Source organism: Bos taurus, chromosome 10 (genome assembly GCF_002263795.3).
Source record: "Bos taurus isolate L1 Dominette 01449 registration number 42190680 breed Hereford chromosome 10, ARS-UCD2.0, whole genome shotgun sequence".
Taxonomy (NCBI): domain Eukaryota; kingdom Metazoa; phylum Chordata; class Mammalia; order Artiodactyla; family Bovidae; genus Bos; species Bos taurus.
Genome location: NC_037337.1, coordinates 58817349 through 58840427, shown reverse-complemented (window position 1 = coordinate 58840427; position 23079 = coordinate 58817349). Strand labels below are relative to the sequence as shown.

General features: G+C 35.8%; 1 protein-coding gene across 7 annotated transcripts in view; it reads right to left on the bottom strand.

The window, feature by feature from the left end:
* Nucleotides 1-23079, bottom strand: part of DMXL2 (Dmx like 2) — a 166861-nt gene that overhangs the window by 64613 nt on the left and 79169 nt on the right. For all 7 annotated transcript variants that reach the window (XR_003036856.2, XM_059890857.1, XM_024998035.2 and 4 more), the window contains 8 exons: nucleotides 19030-19208; nucleotides 17138-17321; nucleotides 14238-14412; nucleotides 9731-9970; nucleotides 8732-9003; nucleotides 7196-7892; nucleotides 6738-6859; nucleotides 999-1088 (listed from right to left, as the gene is read on the bottom strand). Coding sequence is in view for 6 of the 7 variants with exons in the window: in XM_059890857.1 (XP_059746840.1) it covers nucleotides 999-1088; nucleotides 6738-6859; nucleotides 7196-7892; nucleotides 8732-9003; nucleotides 9731-9970; nucleotides 14238-14412; nucleotides 17138-17321; nucleotides 19030-19208 (1959 nt within the window). In the remaining variant the exon portion in view is untranslated. The remainder of the gene's footprint in view (nucleotides 1-998; nucleotides 1089-6737; nucleotides 6860-7195; nucleotides 7893-8731; nucleotides 9004-9730; nucleotides 9971-14237; nucleotides 14413-17137; nucleotides 17322-19029; nucleotides 19209-23079) is intronic.

Genomic DNA, 23079 nt, shown 5'->3' with positions numbered 1-23079 from the left:
ACTCTTCTCCCATATCCCTATGGAGTAAAAAAAGGAAATTATAGGTTAAGGGTTTCCTGAAATTAGTAACTTGAGTCTGGCAGCCACATTTCTGTTGCCAAGAGCTGATGTGATCATTTCTCTACAGTGGTGGAAATTTTGCCTGACATAATGTGCAAGGGACTATGAAAAAATAATGACCTAATTATGTATTTGTTTTTAAATATGGTCAGCTCTTTCTTCATTTCCTTGTTTGAAAATTGTTGGCAACTTCCTCAACAAAGTAACCTTTTTTCATATCTGGAATGAATATACTACTCTATCCCCTTCAGTCCATAAACATGACCCTGCCCTGAAGAAACAAATATCCTGAGGGCTATGATGGGGTTTACAAACTCCCCATAGACAAAAGCATTCTCCTTCTTTCCTAAGTCAACTAGGGAAGAACAGCGCCCACATCAAAGATCTATGATTAGAGAATAAATGTATGCTTTGATCCTACTTCTATCTTCATTTTAATGGATCTCATAAAAAATATATAATACTCAGCCTAACAAGCCAAACACTCCAAAGGCATCTACTGAGCTGAAGTAAGTAACAATAAAAAGAGAAAAACCACAAACTGAGCCTCTGTGCAGCTGGACTGTACATAAAGCATTGTAAATTTTGACTACAGAAATCAAAAGAAGTTGGGTATATTTAGTATCAAACAACAGAATTATTCTCTGAATGAAATACAGTTGACCTCTGAACAACATGTAAGAATGACATACGTCCACTTCGGTGGAATTTTTTCAATAGTAAATATTACAGTACTACATGATCTGCAGCTAGTTGGATATACAGATGCAGAACTGAGGACGTGGAGAGCCGACTGTTAAGTTATAAGTGAATTTTCTATAGTGAGAAGGGTCAGTGCCTCTAATTCCCACATTCGAGGTTCAACTGTGTATCATACACCCGTAAAGCACTCTGGGATAAAGCAAGTTAATATCACCAATTCACAAACACGTTTTTACTTGGTTGGTTATTGCATCAAGTTCAATAATACAGCCAGGTCGAGCAGTTGACTGTTGGCTCACAATATTAAACACTTCTCCAATAAGTTTCTGTTAAAAAAAGAAAGAAAGAGAAGGTTCATAGTCAACAATATATGAATCTACTGTCAGTATGACACAGCATCTTGGATATTTAAGGCTCTTCTAAATATTCACTGATTTACAATGGCAATTCACAAATTCAAAGAAATATTTCAACTTTTTATACTCACTCTCATATTTAAAATTAAATAAGCAGAAAAACCTACAGTGATTACATAAAGTAAAAATGAAAGTGAAGTCACCCAGTCATGTCCGACTCTTTGCGACCCCATGGACTGTAGCCTACCAGGTTCCTCCATCCATGGGATTCTCCAGGCAAGAGTACTGGAGTGGGTTGCCGTTTCCTTCTCCAGGAGATCTTCCCAACCCAAGGATCGAACCCAGATCTCCCACATTGCAGGCAGACGCTTTACCATCTGAGCCACCATTACACAAGCAGTATACAATTTCAAGACATCTAGTTCTTTGAACATGTCTTTATTTAGCAACCTTAATGGTCCAACACAGACCTGGCTGAGGACATGACCCTGTGCCTATGTGGATGGCTGCAGATCTACAATGCTATTTAAAAGTACAATCTTGCTAGGGCTTGTACTTGCCCTCAACAATAGGGGCAAATGATGAGAAGAAGTGGGACTCTGTGACTTGGGATGGAGATGTGTAAACAGAGGAAGTCTAACTCTGGATCCCCAAACCACAAAATCTTTCTGCTAAAAAATAAAATAAATAAATAAAACGCAGTCTTCCTTCTTTCTCCTTCCAAGCAGCCCTCTCTTGCACAGAAACCTTTCAGTAACTTCACCTGAAGCAATTACTTCTCATGGAGATGCCCATTCTCCTCAGTACTACCTCCACTCTTACTGCCTTCAGAACACTCAGAGTAGTAAGATCCCAGCTTAGCCCAGGGTGTAAGTACAAGGTTAGCTATGGGAAAGTAGCAATATACACTGCAATTGTAGGATCTTTCCAATTTATATCAGCAGAACTCCAGAGGGCATGCATGGGAACAGATTCTAGGGTTATCAGACAAAAACAAAATAAGTGCTTGGGAAGGGATGAATTTATTGTTATGGGTACATTCACCCAAGATTCAGGATTTTAAATGTTAGTTAAGACACCTGGAAGTGCTGCCAACAGTCTGCTGGGTTTGTCCATTTGAAAGCTGGACTCAACTGTGACCTACAATTAGTGAGGTTAGAACACCGGAATTTCTCTAACACACCATGAATCTTTGCTCCTTAAAAGTGTGGTCACTGGAGCAGCAGCTTTTTACAAATGCAGTCTCTTAGACTCCAAAGCTAATACATGTTTATTTTAATAAGCTCTCCAGATGATTCACGGGCATGCTGAAGTTTAAGAAGTACTGTTGCAGATCAATGGTTCTCAGCCTTGAACTACGGTTCAACTATGAACAACGGTTCTCAGCACACTGAATAATCTCTGGTGCTTAGGTCCCACTTGTAGATACTGACTTATTGGTTCTTGGGTACAATCTGACCATCAGGCATTTTACAAGCTCTTCAGCTGCATCCAACATATAGCCATGGTTGAGATCCCCTTGCAGGAATATCTATCTGCCAGCACTATAACGAACAAACATACTGAATGCCTTGTTCAACACTACAGGATCCCACTCAATGTCACCTTCAATTTTAAGGGGTCATCAAAAGCTCAAAAATCAAGATAAATAAATTCTTAATGCAATATTTTTAAATAAAAATTAATACAGTAAATAATAATGAATAAAAAGTAGCAAATGTTTTAATACAGGATCCAACAGTGTCTTGATGAACCATATTGGAGCCTAAGACAAAAGTAAAATTACACAGACATGTTTTCATACTTTTTTTTAAGGTTAATTTTTTTCAGAACATTAAAGTGGTTGAAAAACATTAAAAAATGAAAGGTAGTATATTGAAACTCACAAAATCATTTTAAATTTATTTTTACCAAAAATAATTTAACTTCAGCTTACCAAAACTTCTTTTTGCAACATTGTGACTGGATTTTTTTTTTAAGTTCCCAAGTCCACTTTTAGTATGGGTAAGACTACACTAAGCAAAATTTGTGAATTGGTTCTAGAAAATCCAAATACAATGCTGACTTTATATTACAAATTACTGACACTGCATGTCACTTAAAACTATTTCAGATGAAATTTCTATAAGACTTAAATTATCAAAATATTTAAAAACCAAGTCAGTGGCTGGTTTTCGTAAAAAAGATTATCCACATAACATTATTTTTCTCCAGTGAGCAATTCAAAATCTAAAGCATTTCAGTTAATTTTTCATATCTTCATTTTGAACATGAAATTAGTGTGCTGTAGTAGTCAGAATAATGGCCCCAAAAGATGCCTACATTCTAATTCTTAGGACTTAAGAATATGTTACTTTACATGGAAAAAAAAAAAAAAGTACATATAGAGAAAATTAGATAAGTAGATTTTTTTCACAACGTTGGAATGTGTTCTTTTTGTTTTTTAATTTTGCCTGCAGCACTCAGGGGTTCCTCTTGTTGCAGAGCACAGCCTCTAGAGTGTGGGGTTTTGGTAGCTGTGGCACACCAGCTTAGTTGCCCCAGGGCACATGGGATCTTCCTAGACCAGGGATTGAACCCATGTCCCCTGAATTGGCAGGTGGATTCTTAACCACTGGAACACCAGGGAAGTCCTGTCTCTAGAGTCTTCTGTTCAAGAATTTAGCTTATGAAAGTAGAAAGGGTCAAAAATTTTCTACAGTGAATAAATATTACATTTTAACTTTAAAAAAATTAAAATGGAAGGTTTAAGAAAAAAGTACATTTGTAACCACACTGGAGCAGAAGACCAAGATAAATTTTAAAATTCCAAGAACGTATTCATCTGCTCTAAATGAAATTTCTATTTTCTTGGAAAAATAATGCCCAGGTTATTGATACATTTTGCCAATGAGAAGAATGAACCATAGAGTATATTCTCAGAAATTATGGGGATTGCCACAGCCAAAAGACAAGAAGCAGACAAATGTTATAATTTTCAAAAAGGAAAAGAGCATACTTCTGTAAGCTGGAATAAAGAGTCTGATGTCTATTTAGTCCATTTTAGTCATCAAAAGACATCAGGGTACACACAATCTACTATACATTAAAACTATCTCATACAAATCTGACTTCCTTTTTTGACTACAAGAGATTTGGCAGACAGGGTGCATTTTATTTGCATGACAAGCTGACTCATGCAAATACTTGGGACAAGCTGAAGAAATATTCTAGACAATAAAAAATGGAGAAAGATTTCAAATGTATACTGCTAGGTCCTTTCTTCAGCCCAGTACATTTAACATTTCTGTAATAAAATTCAGAAATTACATCTGAATTTCGTCTAATTGACTTAGATGAAAACGCAGAACAACATTCATCGAACAGGCTGATGATGTAAGTCATACGGAAGTAACACAAATAACGGAATCTGGATTCAAAAAGATGCTAAACACCTCTACTACTGAGTGAAACGCAATAGGGAAGTAAGTCTATATTTGAGTCCCAAATTCAAATGCACAAATATAAGATGGCTTGCTGGCAAAAAAAAAAAAAAAGACTGACATTTAATTGAAAGCTCAATATGAGTTAATTACATACAAAGAATGTGGCATGACTGACAAGACATAATCTACTGAGAGAGGGCATAATACCGTTATATTCTAGAGATCCTACAATTTCCAGTGTATAAACAAACCAAAAGTTGCTCAGAACAGTAACCAGGGTCAAATACAAAGCAGTTAGATAAATTTATGGGCAGAGGAGCAGCAGGTCTGGCTTGAGGGAACAAATTTGGGGATTACAAGACAGGTGTCTGAGGTGATCTCTCATGTAAGAAATGTTGTTGTTTAGTCACTCAGTCATGCCCAACTCTTTTGAGATCCCATGGACTGTAGCCCACCAGGCTCCTCTGTCCGTGGGATTTCCCAGGCAGGAATACTGGAGTGGGTTGTCATTTCCTTCTCCAGGGGATCTTCTTGATCAAGGGATTGACCCCATGTCTCCTGCACTGGCAGGCGGATTCTTTCCCACTGAGCCACCTGAGAAGCCCATAAGAAACATTAGACTTATTCTAAATGAAACTACAGCTAACAAGTAGATTTTAAGGGTTACAAATTTAATTTCAATATAACTGTGATGGTAATTCAAAGACTGAATGTGCTGCATTTAGAGTGGAGTTTTCCTCCTCAGAAGTCGGGAGACAAGCTGGCAGGAATATGGTAGAGAGAAACAAAGCATCAGACAGCTAGTTAGACTAGGGGAACTTCAAATCTTCCACCTACATAATTTTAAGATGCTACTTTTCTAGACTTTCTCTATGTCAACCTTGTGACTCCAATCCAATTATCACTGTTTTTGGAACAAGACTTACTTAAACATGTACTTTCCTATATCCACTTTCAGGCCATCCTCTCACTCAACAAAGACTAAGGATCTATCTTTCTATATCAAAAATGAACTCAAATACTGTCCGTAATAAAAACTTCTATGGCTACCCTAATCTGATCTCTCTCACCTCTTGAATTATGAAATGCTGCTGCTGCTGCTAAGTCGCTTCAGTCGTGTCCGACTCTATGCGACCACATAGACAGCAGCCCACGGGGCTCCCCCATCCCTGGGATTCTCCAGGCAAGAACACTGGAGTGGGTTGCCATTTCCTTCTCCAATGCATGAAAGTGAAAAGTCAAAGTGAAGTCGCTCAGTCGTGTCCGACTCTTCGCGACCCCGTGGACTGCAGCCTACCAGGCTCTTCCATCCATGGGATTTTCCAGGCAAGAGTACTGGAGTGGGGTGCCATCGCCTTCTCCGAATTATGAAATAGTGTTTGCCAATTCATTATATATCACCTTCAGACACTTCTTCTGTCTTAAACTGTTATTTAAAATTTTAATAATTTATCTCCTAAACTAAATTTAAATCTCCTTAAAGGCAGATACTATAGTCCCTATACATCTAGGAACACATGACAGGCATTCAAAAACAGTCACTGATTTTCAATATTTGGAGCATTTTTATTAGAACAGTTATTTTATAAAAAGCCATGTTTTCATAGCTAAATGGAAAATCCACCATTCAAATCTGAGTATTAACTAACATACATGACTTCCAGCTGAAATACAGAACGAGTGGAATGAGATACTGCCACCCACTGATAACATATTCTAACCACAGGACTTTTTAAAATAATGACTCAAGCTAAGAAAAGTTCAAATTTTCCCAACCTAAACATAAAGCTTGGTGAAGCTCTCTTAAAACCTTTCTTGAACAAAGAAAAATTAACGGAACCAAATGAGAGAGTGAAAAATGTCAAGAAAAAAATTTATTTTAGGAAAAAAATTCATATTTATTTCTTTAAATGTAAAATTGATGTGTGCTGTATAAACTGTAATTTTTTTTCTGGACTACAGGGATTCTAGTTCCTCGATCAGGGATTGAATCTGGGCCACAGCAGTGAAGGCATCATTAGATGGTAATTTTGCCTCATTTACCTTGAAACACAAATTAAGGAAAAACAAACTAGTTACAGAGAGCCCAGAACAGATGGTTACTCCCTGAACACCTACTAACAAATGAAAGTCCTAGACAAAAGAGAATGGCTTCTTAGCTTAGATATATTAATAAAGATTAGGAAATACTTACTGAAGATTCTGGATCTGACAGTTCATCCAATAATTTCCTTGCATCTACTACAGCTTGGTAGAGTCTCAGATTTTTGCCATCAGAAGCAACAAAGCAAGCACTAGCAGAATTGCAATACGTGCCTGAGAAAGTAAACACTCTGCATTATAATATATATTTTTATTAATGACTGAAGTACAAGAAAAAAAATTCCATACTTCTCTTTTTAGGTATAACCGTGGTCCAGAATCACAATGAAATGGATACAATTAATAAATATAAAATTATCAACAAAAAATTCAATAGAAAATAGGTTATGAGAGTGAAAAAATTAAAAACAAACTTTTAGAAACTCTAAAGTCAGATACCTACATTTGAATACTTATTAAAAGCCCCCAATAATAATAAATATAAATTACTTTGTATATAAATAACAGTTTTAAAGATTTATTAATTTTACTATTAAAATGAACACTTACCAAGACAGTAACTGGGAATAAGAGTTGGAAGCCAAGCAACATTAGAGAAGGCTGAAGTATGTAAAGAGTTAATTCGTGCCAACTCTGACACTCCTCCAGTGTATGACAAGGGTCCTATTGGGTCCACACGCCACAGAATAAGTTCACTGTAGATGGCATTCGGGTCATGAAATGTACGCGTTGCTGCATTTCTGAGAGGTTGTTTCAAGGAACCCTTTATGTGTCTTACAGGATCTATCAATCTACTTAATTTACTGTCTGAGGCCCACTGAAAATCTGATTCAGGAGTCAACAGAGCATTATGATGAGATGATGTCAATAATAACGGTAAAACGGAGTGACATGCCAGATCATTGAGGTGAAATCGATGACCACAATATCTAAATTTGTGAGATACAGTTAGAACAGTGGTAAAGGCAGACTTATCAGCAAACGTGACTGCCCACTGATTGAGAGAGCCATCTATGTGTTTAGAGACCATCATTACTGTGGGGGCTAAAATGTTCATATTTGTACTGTGTGATCCAGAGTGCGTCAGTGATCCATGAGGACTGCATTCAGCCAGCATGTCTTGGTGTAAGGGAGTGTGGTGAGAATCTTTCACAGCATTTATACAGGCATACATCATGATATTTTTACTAAGAGAGCTTGCATCACCAGATGGAAATGCAACAGGAATCCGAGAAGAAAAAGAAACCTGAAAAACACAATTATTATGACTCAGTGTAAGTAGTTTGCCTCCTCTCAAAGTCTTCTAAAAATACTTTAATTTTCAAAATGTCAAACCTCAGCTTCCTAGCAAAAAAATCACTTTCAACTTCATTATGTTCTAATCCTTGTCCTCTATTTATATAATACCATCTCTATTCATAGCCTATGAGAAGAGTGAAGAAATAGTTGCAGGTGTCTTGCCTGTACATCTAAATGACTACAACTACAAATCTAAACAAATATTGTTCAGAAAGGTAACAGATAAAGATAGCTAGATTTAATGAATAAAACTGGAGTAGTGGGGGGACTCATCCTGAGTCACATTTTTAGGATAATTTCTTGAGTGTTAAATCATTTCAGTCGTGTCTGACTCTGCACCCTATGGACAGCAGCCCTCCAGGCTCCTCTGTCCATGGGATTCTCCAGTCAAGAATACTGGAGTGGGTTGCCATCCCTTCCTCCAGGGGATCTGCCCACCCAGTGATTGAACCCACATTTCTTATGTCTCCTGCATTGGCTACCTGGGAAGCCTCCTAGGGTAATTTCTTAAGTTTATTCAAAATACTGTTAATTCCTAGGGAAAAAAACCTAATATACACATTTTCAGACGTTCACTATAGCATTTCATAGTTAAATTTATTTTACTTGAATTAATTACGTTTGTAAAATTGGCTATTATTGATCCCCTTTGGGAGCAAGTTATTCTCTTCTCAGTTGCTTATCAAAAATAAAATGGTTAAATATTTCCGAAAAACTGCTAAATCTGAATGGCATCTGTTTCACTTTTTTAAGAAATGTAAAAACTGCTTCATCAGTAAAATATACCTTGACTTGTCTAAATATTCCAGGATTATATTCATCCAAATACTTTACATGCCACACTAGGAAGGTACCGTCTACTGGGTGTATGGTAAAAAGCATGTCAGGATTCTTATTCCATTCAGCTAGCAGCATTTCGATCTTCCGATCAAGCAGGACCGTAGGCAGTGGCATTGATATAATAGGCCGTGCATAGGTTCTGGGACTTCCCTCTCTTTCCGCATCTTCATGTTCTGATGATCCTGTACCTGCTTCAGATTCTCTATCTAGGGATAATTCTAAGTCAGAAAATAAATTCATCAGTACATAGTAATAATACTATAAAAATTCACTTACATACTCAGTCAGTTTAATCGCTCAGTCATGTCCAACTCTTTGCAAACCCATTGACTATACACTACCAGGCTCCTCCTTTCATGGAATTTTCCAGGCAAGAGTACTGGAGTGGGTTGCCATTTCCTTCTCCAGAGGATATTCCCAACCCAGGGATTGAACCCAGGTCTCCCACATTGCAGGCAGAGGCTTTACCCTCTGAGCCACCAAGGAAGCCTATTTACATACTAGACAATCAATGAACAGCATACTATCTTTAGCGATCATGAATCCCTTTCCCAATTTATGGCCAGGGGAAAAAGAACAAGGAAGGAAATTATTTTCTGGTCTGAACTGAAATTTACTACATTTCTTAGTTTTAGATAAATCAAAATTTCATTCACACTATCACATTATCTTTATCATTTCTATTATTAGCAAAACCTGTCCCCCGCCACCCCCGCCCCCGCCAAAAAACAATGCTTGCAAAGTAATACATTATTCAAAGCAATACATTATAAGAGACCAAAGTTAGATGGTAGATGGTCCATATTAGATGGTCAGAAAAGACCTGTGGAATGAATGGAAAAGTGAAAAAGAAGGAGAGGAATAAGGAAAGATTACAAACCAAAAGTGGCTTCATAAAAAGCTGTCAGCCTGAAAAAAAGAAAAACCTGAATACAGGATACTCACCATGATCTAGTTTCATATGTAAACCCCTCTCTCTTTCCTCCTGTGAACGTTCCTCATCTTCTTTATTGCCTTCATCACTTTCATGATCTACCTGCCTTTCAGAAAGTTTTCTTAATTGCTGCATAAATATTTCAGTAGATGATGTAAAATGAAATTCTTTGTTGTTTAACCAATGAACTACAAAGCCCCCATTTCCATCATCAATGTTAAATACAGTGCCAACAAAGACATTTGGAATATCTGTGGAATCAAAAAAGATAAAATTTCTGTATCAATTCTTAACATCTTTTAAAATACTACATGTGCTTAGAAAGACTAATTCCATTACACAAAATATGTGCTAAACAAAAAGTAAATATAACTCTAGCAGGATTTGAAATTTTAATTAAATTTAATGGTAAATGAATTAATGGCATAGACTTACATGGAATTAATCATTTAAAAGCCAAACACACCAAATGCACAGACTTTTATCGAATCCTGGTTTGAGGACAAGGGAACAGAAAGATACAACAGAAAAGAAACTCTGAAAGACATTTTTGAGATGACTGAAATTTAACTATGATGATTAGAGACCATGGAATTATTTCTAATTTTCTTAGGTACAATAATGATATTGTGATTATGTGAGAGAATTTCCTTATTCTTAGACACTTGCTAAATTATGTAAGGGTGATGTGCTATGATGTGTTATTTTGAAAACATTAAAAAAAAAATTTCATTCACACACCCCCACATATACATATACATATGTGTGTATACACAAAGAGAATAAAGCAATTGGGAAAATGTTAGCAACTGTTGAATCAAAGTGGGTGAAATCAGTGTTCACTGTACTATTCTTCTGACTTTGTTGACTGTTTTAAACTTTCCTTAAAAGTTGAGGCAAATAATGCTAAGAAAGAACGCAGGAAGGCAAACAAACTTCTAAGTATAGCAGATTTTGTCCACGTGGGCTAACTGAAATGCATGCTATAGATCAGTTCATGCAAAATAGTATAATTCAAAAACAACAACAACCATCTCCTTAATCCCGAATCAAATTATAAAGAACCCACTCAATAGAAAGAAAAAAGACTGTCCTCTGCAAAAGAAGTGAGAATCTAAAGATGAAATAAGTAATATATTCTAGAAGTGTTTTATTTATAAATATCAATGTTAAATAAAGCTCCAAAGTGTTCTTTTATTCTACTTCCTGGGTTACAAGCCTGGTTTTCTAACAGAAATTAAACAAATCAAATAAAATAAGAAATGTAAATTAACAATCCTGTAAAACAGTACATTCCCTACATACCTATGTACTAGGTAAAAATCCAAATCTCAACCCAAATCTTATCATGGACAAATATTCTGACTGTAAGACATCCTAAAAGATAACTGAGAGATAACTGTCTTGAGACATTTTTTTGAAGAGTGATTATTCTAAATTAGTGTGATTTAAAGAGAAATAAAAAATGCATTTAAAAAAAGAATCTAGATGTTAATAGGAACTATAACATTAGAATATAGTCTTTTTATCAGAAGACACATTTTGAAATATTTAGGTAATGCTCTAAAATATTTAGGGGATGAAGGAAAATGTCAGTGACTACTTTCAAATGGCTCGGCCAAAGATAATGGAGAAGGGAGAAAAGGTACACACACACACACACACACACACACACACAGAGAATAAAAGCAAACCTGGTGAAAGGTTAATGACTGAATTTGGGTAAAGAGCACATGGGTATTCACTATATTATGCTTTCAACTTTACTCTAAGGTTGAGAGGTTTTCCTTAAAAAAAAAAAAAAAAGGCGGACAAGTCCTGCAATATAAAATTATTTGTATTTAACAATTAGGTCAACCTAAATATATTTTTTTACAAACAGTACCTATAAACACAATGTTAACTATTTGTACAAAGGAATTTTTAAAATAATGTGTAGATAAGTTAGGGTGAAGATGGTTAAAACTGGCTAAATGGTGAAAGTTAAAAAAAATGCTAGAAGACAAGGCCTAATGGCCACAAGAACACATCTAGTACTTAGACTCAAATGATGTAACAGAATGCCTATCCACAAGGAATGATCCTGTGACCCTATTTCATTTGATTAGAATAGTACATACAGGTAAAAGTCAAAACTTTCTAACACAGTATCTGCATACTATCACTGATTGTTTTTTGTTTGAAGTTTTCATCATAGTCAATAACTCAAGATAAGGTTCTTTTACAAAGGTTGAAAATCTATAAAAATCTAAAACCACCACCATTATGAAAACAAGTGGTGTTATAAATCTTAGAATACAATTAAGATGTTAGGTCAGAAAAGATAATCTATTTAAAAAAAAACATTTAATCAAGTAGCACAGCAAACTTCTATTACTCAATAGAAGTATAATGCAAACCACAAATACAAGGCCAATACATAATTTTTATTTTAGTAGCCACATTATACGAAGACGGCAATGGCACCCCACTCCAGTACTCTTGCCGGGAAAATCCTATGGATGGAGGAGCCTGGTAGGCCTCAGTCCATGGGGTCGCTAAGAGTCAGACATGACCGAGCGACTTCACCTTCACTTTTCACTTTCATGCATTGGAGAAGGAAATGGCAACCCACTCCAGTGTCCTTGCCTGGAGAATCCCAGGGACAGGGGAGCCCGATGGGCTGCCATCTATGGGGTCACACAGAGTCAGACACGACTGAAGAGACTTAGCAGCAACAGCAGCCACATTATAGAAACAGGTAAACTTAATTTTAATAATATATTTTATCTGACCCAATATATGTAAAATATTATCATTTCAACATGTAATCAATATTAAATAAAATTATTAATAAGAGATCTTACATTATTTCATTGTTTTCTAAAGTCTTAAGAATCCAGTGTGTATTTTAGAGCATATCTCAGTTTGGACTATCCGAATTGCAATTGCTCAAACAGCTACATGTGGTTCATGGCCACCATACTGAACAACACACACCTATAACCACTATTATTTAATACAATGGGGGTAAGCATCTAAAGGTCACTTTTTCACAACTCCATCTGCTGAGTATCATCTTTTATAAATAAATATTTAAAAATAAAATCCTCTATCTTTACCCTGAAGCAACAGACTGCCATTTCAATAAAACATAACTATGTTTAATTGCTAAATCATGTCTGACTCTTTTGCAACCCCATGGACTGTAGCCTACCATGCTCCCCTGATCATAGATTTCCCAGGCAAGAATACTGGAATGGGTTGCCATTTTCTTCTCCAGGGGTCTTCCCAATCCAGGGATTGAACCAGCATCTCCTACATTGGCTGCTGCTGCTGCTAAGTCGCTTCAGTCGTGTCCGACTCTGTGCAACCCCAGAGAGGGAAGCCCACCAGGCTCCCCCATCCCTGGGATTCTCCAGGCAAGAACACTGGAGTGGGTTGCCATTTCCTTCTCCAATGCGTGAAAGTGAAAAGTGAAATTGAAGTCACTCAGTCGTGTCCGACTCAGTAACCTCATGGACTGCAGCCCACCAGGCTCCTCCGTCCATGGGATTTTCCAGACAAGAGTACTGGAGTGGGGTGCCACTGCCTTCTCCACCAGCATTGGCAGGTGGACTCTTTAACAATGAACCACCAGGGAAGCCCCATAACCACATGTGTGCATGCTCAGTCATGTCTGACTCTTTGTGAGTCCATGGCTGTAGCCTGCCAGGCTCCTCTGTCCATGGAATTTTCCAGGCAAGAATACTGGAGTGGCTTGCCGTTTTCTCCTCCAGGGAATCTTCCCGACCCAGGGATTGAACCCGCATCTCCTGCATCTCCTGTACTGGCAGGTGGATTCTTTACTCACTGCACCATCTGGGAAGCCCAGATAAATCCCTCCTATAACTTTGTACAAATATAGTTCTTCAAGCAATATAATATGAAACTCCTAGGCCTTATCACATGTTTTTCATGCAGAAAGAAAACAATGACTTAAACAGAAGTTTTAAATATGCTCTTGCCAACAGTGAACCTGCCTGAAAATACTTCTCAACTACAGGGGAAGAAAAAAGCAAAAATAAAATATAAAGCTTAGAAGAAAAACTATCTCGAATGCAGGACAAGAAAGTGTATGAGCGTATAAAACAAGATATGCTGAAATATAAAGGAAACTATACAAAAATAAAGTTATAAAGAAGAGTTGAGAAGAGAGAATAATGGTGAAAATATAGAAGGAAGGAAGGAATATCACACTAATTAACCAAGCCGCCACTTCTGTTCATCCCCAGGTTCAACTAAACCTCTAATTTACTTAGAAACTTTGCTATATTCTAGACAAACTAAGGTGTTCAAAAATACTTATCCGAAATTATTCCCTGAGAATTACAGTCTCAATTTAAGAAATGGCATCTTATATTTCTATTCTAATTAAGAAGTATTTTAAAAGGAAACATGGAGTATTAATACAAAATTAAAAACAGATTATAAAAGTAGTCCTACTTTTCAATTTATCTAATTTCAGCAGATAGTAAGTAAAACTTTACTATCCTTTACCTGTGGCGGGGTTGATGCTTGCTGCAATGTGAAAATGACACAGTGCATTTGCGTGGTGGGAAATATGTCTTTGAACTTCATGTGTTGTCGTCTGGTCAGGCTTTAATTCAGTGTGAGTTACAAGAACAGAAGATCTCCTTTGTCCTTTTCTTAAATTTTTCAAATGGTGTATTGTCTAAAACAGAAAAATAATTACTAAATCTAAGTCTGGGAAGTCTAACTAATGCTGATCAAAGTACTTTTGATAATTAAGGATCTTACAATTTTCCTTTCTATAAAACCTATCTTATAGGAAAATTAAACTACAACAGAACAACTCTGAATATATTCTCCATTGGCCTTGCATATTTTATAGTTGAAGGTAGCAGTTGCTCAAAAACACTTATTATCTACAGAAACTGCTATAAAGATTAGGAATCCAAAGTCTAGTTTTTTGGGAATATCCCAGTACTGAGATGAAATTTACTAGTCATATGAGTGTTTAAAAAAAATTCCAAATCTTCCTACCAGAAAGAATATTCCTCCTGAAAATTCTCACTGTTCTCTAGGCAAGAGTATCAGAGTGGGTTGTGATTTCCTTCTCCAGGTGATCTTCCTGACCCAGGGATCAAACCCAGGTCTCCTGCATTGCAGTCAGATTCTTTACCTTCTGAGCCACCAGGGCAGACCCAAGGACTACATAGCCAGCTAAATAATCATATATAACCTCTATTATAAAGACAAAAAGAGGGTACAAAAATACAGAATAACAACGGGAAACCTTAACTTAGCAGAAAAGACCTCATGAAAGTGATGACCTGTGGAATTTGCTTAAATTGTGATAGGTATCTATGATAAAAATTCTGTACTGACATACCCCATCATCTGAACTATTCTGATATGCTGCTGCTGCTGCTGAGTCGCTTCAGTCATGTCCGACTCTGTGCGACCCCATAGACAGCAGCCCATCAGGCTCCCCCGTCCCTGGGATTCGCCAGGCAAGAACACTGAAGTGGGTTGCCATTTCCTTCTCCAATGCATGAAAGTGAAAAGTCAAAGTGAAGCCGCTTAGTCGTGTTCGACTCTTAGCGACCCCATGGACTGCAGCCCACCAGGCTCCCCGATCCATGGGGTTTTCCAGGCAAGAGTACTGGAGTGGGGTGCCATTGCCCATGGGGCCATGTCAACTCTTGGCACCATCTTTTCTCCACATCATAACTCCACCTCATGGCACTTTCTTGTTGTGTCACACAACCACCCCCAAAACCGTGCCTAATAATATTTAATAATATACCATTCTTTTCATTTATTCCTCACATTGTTAAACAAAATGTAGCATCCTCTCAGTTATTTCTGTATTAAGGTAAAATATCTGCACCTTCCTTTCAATTCCACAGCTCTTGTCACTTTTCGTGTGAAAAACAGTATCAGTTCTATGGTGTGTCCTCTGTCTCTGGTCTCCCTGTTTATTTCTTTGATTATACCTATCAAATTATTTTCACTCATTGACATTTATCATTATTTTAAATTAGATTGGCAAGGCCAGTTATTTTCTCCTAGAAACAAAAGGTATAATTTAAGTATATATAGAATTATATATACCTCACAGTTAGGAGTTTTGTAGGAAAGGGTGTTGGAAAGCAAAATAGCTTGTAAGTCAAGTAATCAGGCTTTTTCTATTAAAAACAATTTTAATACTACTATTGAACATTTTATTAAAAGTGTAAAACTGTCAAATCACTGTTTACATATTACATTTTTGCTTTTACTGTATGTGGCAGTAATTAAGTTTAACTAATACTTGAAAAGCAATATATTAGGTAACATGCAGGATACAAAAATATCTAAAAGTCCTTAAGCCTCCAAATGCGTATATATAATTTAAAGATAAAATGTTACACAAGTATATATAAATTATTGTAAACATCTAGTAAGTAAAATACTTTTCCCTACTAAATTGCAATCAATATCAAAACATACTATAACTCTGTTCTGACTTCTTTTAATTTAATTTATGATTTAAATGTTGAATAAAATGTATAAATAGTGCCTAATCACAGTATCAGAGCAGGACTACTTTATATAAAAATTTAAAGGACCACATCCTTAAACCTATCAAACCCCCAAAATACTTCTGCCTGCTGAAAATCCAAAAACCATTTTGGCTATGCAACCATTAAAGTGTTCATGTAAATATGCAATGTAAAAGTATAATTAGTATTGTAGAGAGATGTTTATAACACATTAGTATAAAAAGCAAGTTATAAAACATTACTACAATCTCAATCTTATAAATAAAGAAAAAAATGCACAAACACACATACTGGAAGAGTTGGATTACAAACTCCACATTTTTTTTTCTTCTCCTAATCTAATTTTAGAATAAGCATAAGTAATATGTTTATCTCATTTTATTCCCTAATCATAATGGGCACAATAGTTCACACTATATTATAAAAATTTAATTTCTTAGAAAGTACTTTTATAGTGTATTTAAAAATTAGAATAATTATTTCACTTTCAAAATAGTAAACCATGAAAATTATGCAATTATGTAAGTTCACTTAATATCTTAACACTTTTATTCTTATTCACAGTCATTTTTAACTTTATTTTTTAAGTCACTTTTAGTTAGTAAAATTCAATCCTCACGAAACAAAAGCAAAATATTTCTGTTTATATTTTAAAGGTTATTGTGGTATTTTATTTTTTTATCTTTTGGCTATGCCATGCAAGTTGCAAGATCTTATTTCCCTGACCAGGGACTGAACCTGGGCTCTGGTAGAGAAAGCACCTAGTCCTAACTACTGGACCACGAGGGAATTCCCCACAAAATATATTTTTAATTACAACCAATTCCAAGGACTTTTACATGACACATTATCTTCAAGATTCATTTACTGTTTTATATAACATAGTACCTCAAGAGCATGCTGTATTCTGTCTTTGTGTTTTCCAGCATGAGTAAGGTTGCTAGAAACGCTGGAAGTGGTAGTTTCACAAATCTGCTCACCCAAAAGACAGTCTTCTGGAAGTAAGGTTTCTGCCCAGAGCCGGCAGACACCATCATGGCAGGAAGTTAATAACACATTACATACAGAACCTCTAATGATAAAGAGAAATAAACAGAAGTTACTATGAATACCAATGCCATCAAAAATTAAAGGCTATTCATACTTAGTTCCTCATGCTTAAAGATGACATTAGTACAAAACTAACAGTATATCTATCTGCAGTTATTTTTCCAATAATGATAATGGATTTCTACTGACTACTTCACACTCTCACCAACACTCATTTATTACCTGCTCAGACCTGCAAGGTGGCAGGCTGGACTCAGGATGCAATCTGTTACCATGAAATAAGAACAACCTAACTGTGCTCGACACTCACCTTAATAAATTAAACTTAAACTCTGAATAGCTAAACTAAATGACAGTATAGTATGTGTCCAACTGTTTTAGAAGTTACACTGTGTGGAGAAAAAGTATCAATCAAAGAGCTTGAAATCACACACAGTACTGCTGAACACCATAAAAACTAGGAAGTGGGGGTGACAAAGGAAACAAATAAATTAATGCCAGATTATATACATGTGCTGCTTGAAAACAAGGCTCTGGAGGATTAGTATCTCCTAAACAAAACAAACAAAACAGCAAAAGGAAACCTACATTTCTGTCACTACAAATTATAGAATGACCATAACAAAAGATCATTAATTATAATTAAACTATGTGGTTGATCACAGTAGTCGCCTTATCCTTCTTATAATCTAAACAGTTACAAATAGAGAAACAAATGTATTAATAAAACTGTAAGAAGACTATAATTTCAAACTATAAATCAATTTCCATTAAGTTAAGCAAAAATGTCACAGTATCAAGCAGCTGAAGTGACTTAACCTCTCATCATGAAAAAAAAAAAAGCACAAAAACTTTTCCTGTTAAAAAAATGCTTACACAGAATCTGACTCAGTCAAAGGTAAAGTGTTCTGCAAATGTTTTCCATAGGTGCAGATAACTTAAGCAGATTAAGTTAGAATAGCCTTTTATTTAGATTCCAAAGCTGTATACATTTCCCATGTTATCATTTACTGAGCCCCACACTGAGTGTGCTAGATTTCCCATCAAGGGCAAATGGTGCTCAGATATACTTAGCAGATGAAATAACCCTTCCTCAAGAAGGAATACAGATTTCTAAGCAAGCATTTTTAGAACTTACATATAATACAAAAATCATTTGTTTAGGCTATTTTATAGCTTGCTTAATCTTTCAAATGCTTTTAAAAGATGCTGTAACAATGAGAATAATTTGATAAGTTTCTGTTGCTAGCCTTAAGAAAAAGTTGGGACACTTTATTCACTGTATGCGGTTATACTTTACCAGCATGTGGATTACTAACAGTTTATTACCATGTTTTATTCTTCCTTAATGTGTGCTTTTCCGTTACCTGCAAACGTTTGCTTCTTAGAATCTATTGCTGCTGCTAATACTGACAATACTAGCTAACGCTGCCTGGGCACACACAGTGTGCAAAGGCCTGTGTAAGCATTCACACGCACTCACGTAGTTCAGTATCACACAACGCTCTGAGGTAGGTACTACTGCTCCCCTTATCTACGAGGGCAAAGAGTGCTTAAGAAATTTAGTCAAAAGCTCACAAACCTGGTAACAACAGCAGAATCTGAATTCAGGCAGTTGACACCCAGAACCTATGCTCTTAACTGTCACCATATCAAAAGAACTTTTGTTTTCATTATTTTTATAAACATATAAGTATACAAAATGAAGTTATATGACACACTCGTCTAACCTGGGCATATACTTGCTAGTTTTACGCCATGAAAAACCTGTTACAGCTCGTGGATGTGCCAAATACACAAAGGAAAACTGAGTAGACGCCTGTCTCCTTTTCACTTCATGATGATCCTGAGGTATAATTGAAGACTTCCAACCAGTCATAGGATACCACACTTTCAGAAGACAATCATCCTGTAAAAATATATAGGCCAACAGAAAATTAATTTGTACACACACAATTCAAAATTTAAGTGGTTTGAACAGAAGCTTTACAAATTAACCTATATATAAAAAATACATATAAAGTTTATATATATAGTATAGAACTAAATCTATTAATAAAATGCTTATTACTCTAAATGATACCATTCATGAAGGATAAATGGACCATGTGTTCATTATCAATATTCTCTACACAAAGGTGGTTTTCAAATAGAGATTGAAGCCAAACTCCCCACTTCAATACACCAGGGTCCTCCCTGTAAAGACAAGACTCAAAAGACTCTGAAACCAGATGATAGCTTGGATAAGAAAGAAACCATGTTATCTGGCACTATTATCCTTTTCTCCTTTCTGGAATTCTGAAAGGATGAGTCAAACCTTTTTTTAAAAATTGCTTCTTATTCTAAGTCAGGATGCAGCAAACTTTTCCTGTAAAGGGCCAAGTAAGTTTTGTGGACCACACAGCCTCTGACACAGATTTTTCTTGGTTTTGTGTTTGTTTGTTTGTTTTTTTCTTATAACCCTTTAAAAATGTAAAATCCATTCTTGGCTCATGGGCCATAGTGTGTTCTTATGATGAGAAGACATTTAGGCAGTTTTTGGGAACCACCTTTATGCCCACTTAAGATATTTAAAGGTATACCAATAGGCACTGACAATCATTTTACTTAGCTCTAAGAATTTTGTTACAAGGCCTAAACAATTTTATCTTATTTAACAGGAACTATCTCTTTTATAGTGCTTCATCCTCAATGGTGAAAAGTTTATGAAGGAAAATAATAAAATAACATTTATGGAAAAAAAATCTCAATCTCTAAGAAACAATGAAATTATGTGTTTCTGGAAAGTGTGTATAGGTGCAAATATTTTCATCTGAACTGGACAAACACTTCTGCCTCTTCTCTATCTTAGTATTCATTCTCAATCTATACTACATAATGTATGTTTCTACTGAGGGCTCATTTATTCAGATATCTGATTTACACAACAGATCTCTTTAAGTACTTACTCTGAGACAAAGCGCTTAACCATGCACTAGTTGCTTTCCTCCAAGTACCTTCTTCACCTAGCATCGTTTTCACCTTCCCAAATTTACTGCACAGTCTATGTCAGTAGTTTCAGATTTTGTACCATAAAAACCCTTAATGTACCTGAGAGCCCCTAAGGAGTCAAAAGGAAAGTCAGAGAGCCTCCACAACCAAGGCAATCTAGCCCCTTCTCCCATTCCCACTAGCTTCCCCCTAGTGAAGCGGCCTCAACACTTTTACATATTACTATCTAAAACTCTAAAACCACAAATAATTAAACTAGAAATCAGTATTAGAGAAAATCCTCAAGTATTTATAAACTAATCAAAAACACTTCTAAATTACAAGAGAAAATTTTATATATGTTGAACTGAAGGAAAATAAAAACAAAACATCAAACTTGGGGGGTTGTAGCTACATGAGTGTTTAGAAAGAAATGTACAGCTTTAGATGCTATACATCAAGAAAGAAGAAAGGTCACAAATCAATGGTTTAAGCTTCAACCTGAAGCATCAAGTAAAAGAAGAGCAAAGAGAACTCACATTAAAGAGATAAGAGGAAGAATAAAAACCAATGAAATAAAATACGAAAAAAACCCAAGAAATCAATTCATCCAAAAGCTATTTTGAAAAGATCAATAAAATTTATGATCTAGAGTGATCAAAAATATTTAGAGAGAAAATACAAATTACTGTTATCAAGAATGAAAGATACGACATTATTACAGATCCCATAAACAACAAAGGAACTGGGGAATATCATGAACAATTTTATCCCAATCAATGCAATGATGAATGTTAAATCCCTTAAAAGATAATTTCAAAACAACTGACAAAGGAGGAAACAGAAAACCTGAATAGCTCTACATCTATTAAAGATGATGAATTCACAATTTGAAATTTTCTCACCAAAGGACAAAACAAAACCCTAAAACTGGAACTAAAATACTAGCCTAGATGGCTTTACTGATGAATTTTACCAAACATTTAAGGAAGAAATAGCACCAATCCTTCACAAACTGTTTCAGAAAATTAAGGAAAAAATGATCTCATTGTATAAGGGCATTATTATTAGCCAGACACCAAAACCAAAGACATAAAAAAACTATACATGAATATGTTTCATAAACAAAGATGCAAACACCTTTAAACTTAATCCAGTAGTATGTTAAAAAACAAGTTTTGACCAAGTGGAGTTTATCCCAGCAAAGACAAATGGGTTTAACATTGGAAAAATCAGTAACTGCATTTCATCACATTATTGATAACAGAATGAAAAAGAAAACCTACATAATTATCTCACTATACGCAGAAAAAGCACTTAACAAGAGTAAACACTAATTCATGGAGGAAAAATAACACTCTCAACACAGAGAAATAAGAAAAATAAAAGGGAATATACATCACATGATCAAGTTGAGTGACTCTATGATAAACCTTCAACTTATATATAGTGGTAAAAGACAATGCTTTTCCTATAAAACTGGGAGCAATACAAAAACATCTTTTCTCATTGTTTCTATTCAACAAATGGTACTAGATGTCCTAGTACTTGCGATATATTAGGTAAGGGAAAAAAATAAAAGGCATACAGATTAGAAAGGAAGAAGTAAAACTGTCTTTATTCACAAAATCCTAAGAAAACTACCCAAAAAGGCTGCTAGAACTGATAAGCAAGGTCATGAGATTAAGGCTCAAAATTAAAAAATCAACTCTATTTCTGTATGTTACCAATAATTACAAATGCAATTTTTGTAAATACGTTTTACATTAGAAAGATAAATTGTTTACACTGAAAATGATGACATGCTGCTCAGAGAAAGAAAACCTAAATAAAAAGAGAAGTACACCCCATTTGTAGATAAGAAGACCAACTACTACTAATGTACAATTCTTCTCAAGTTGACCTGTAGAGATATAATGTAAACACCATCAAAATCACAGCAGGGTTTTTTTTTTTTTTTGGTAGAAACTGACAAAATCTGTAAGGAAATCAAAGGACTGACACCACCAAAAATATTTGAAAAGAAAAAAGTCAGAGGAGTAACAGACTTCAAAACAGAACATATGGTTGCTGAAAGGGAAGAGACAGTTAGGGAGTTTGGGATGGTCATGTACACACTGCTATATTTAAAATGGATAACCAACAAGGCCCTACTGTATAGCACCCAGAACTCTACTCAGTGTTGTATGACTGCCTGGAAGGGAGGGCCATTTTGGGGGGAATGGATACACGTATTATGTATTGCTAGTTCCCTTCACTTTCACCTGAAACTATCACAACATTCTTAGTCAACTATCAGTTCAGTCGCTCAGTCGTGTCCGACTCTTTGAGACCCCATGAACCACAGCACGCCAGCCTCCCTATCCATCACTAACTGCTGGAGTCTGCACAAACCCATGTCCATTGAGTGAGTGATGCCATCTAAACATCTCATCCTCTGTTGTCCCCTTCTCCTCCTACCCTCAATCTTTCCCAGCATCAGGGTCTTTTCAAATAAGTCAGCTCTTCGCATCAGGTGGCCAAAATATTGGAGTTTCAACTTCAACATCAGTCCTTCCAATGAACACCCAAGACTGATTTCCTTTAGGATGGACTGGCTGGATCTCCTTGCAGTCCAAGGGACTCTCAAGAGTCTTCTTCAACACCACAGTTCAAAAGCATCAATTCTTCGGTGCTCACCTTTCTTTATAGTCCAACTCTCACATCCACACATGACCACAGGAAAAACCATAGCCTTCACTAGATGGACCTTTGTTGGCAAAGTAATGTCTCTGCTTTTTAATATGCTGTCTAGGTTGGTCATAACTTTC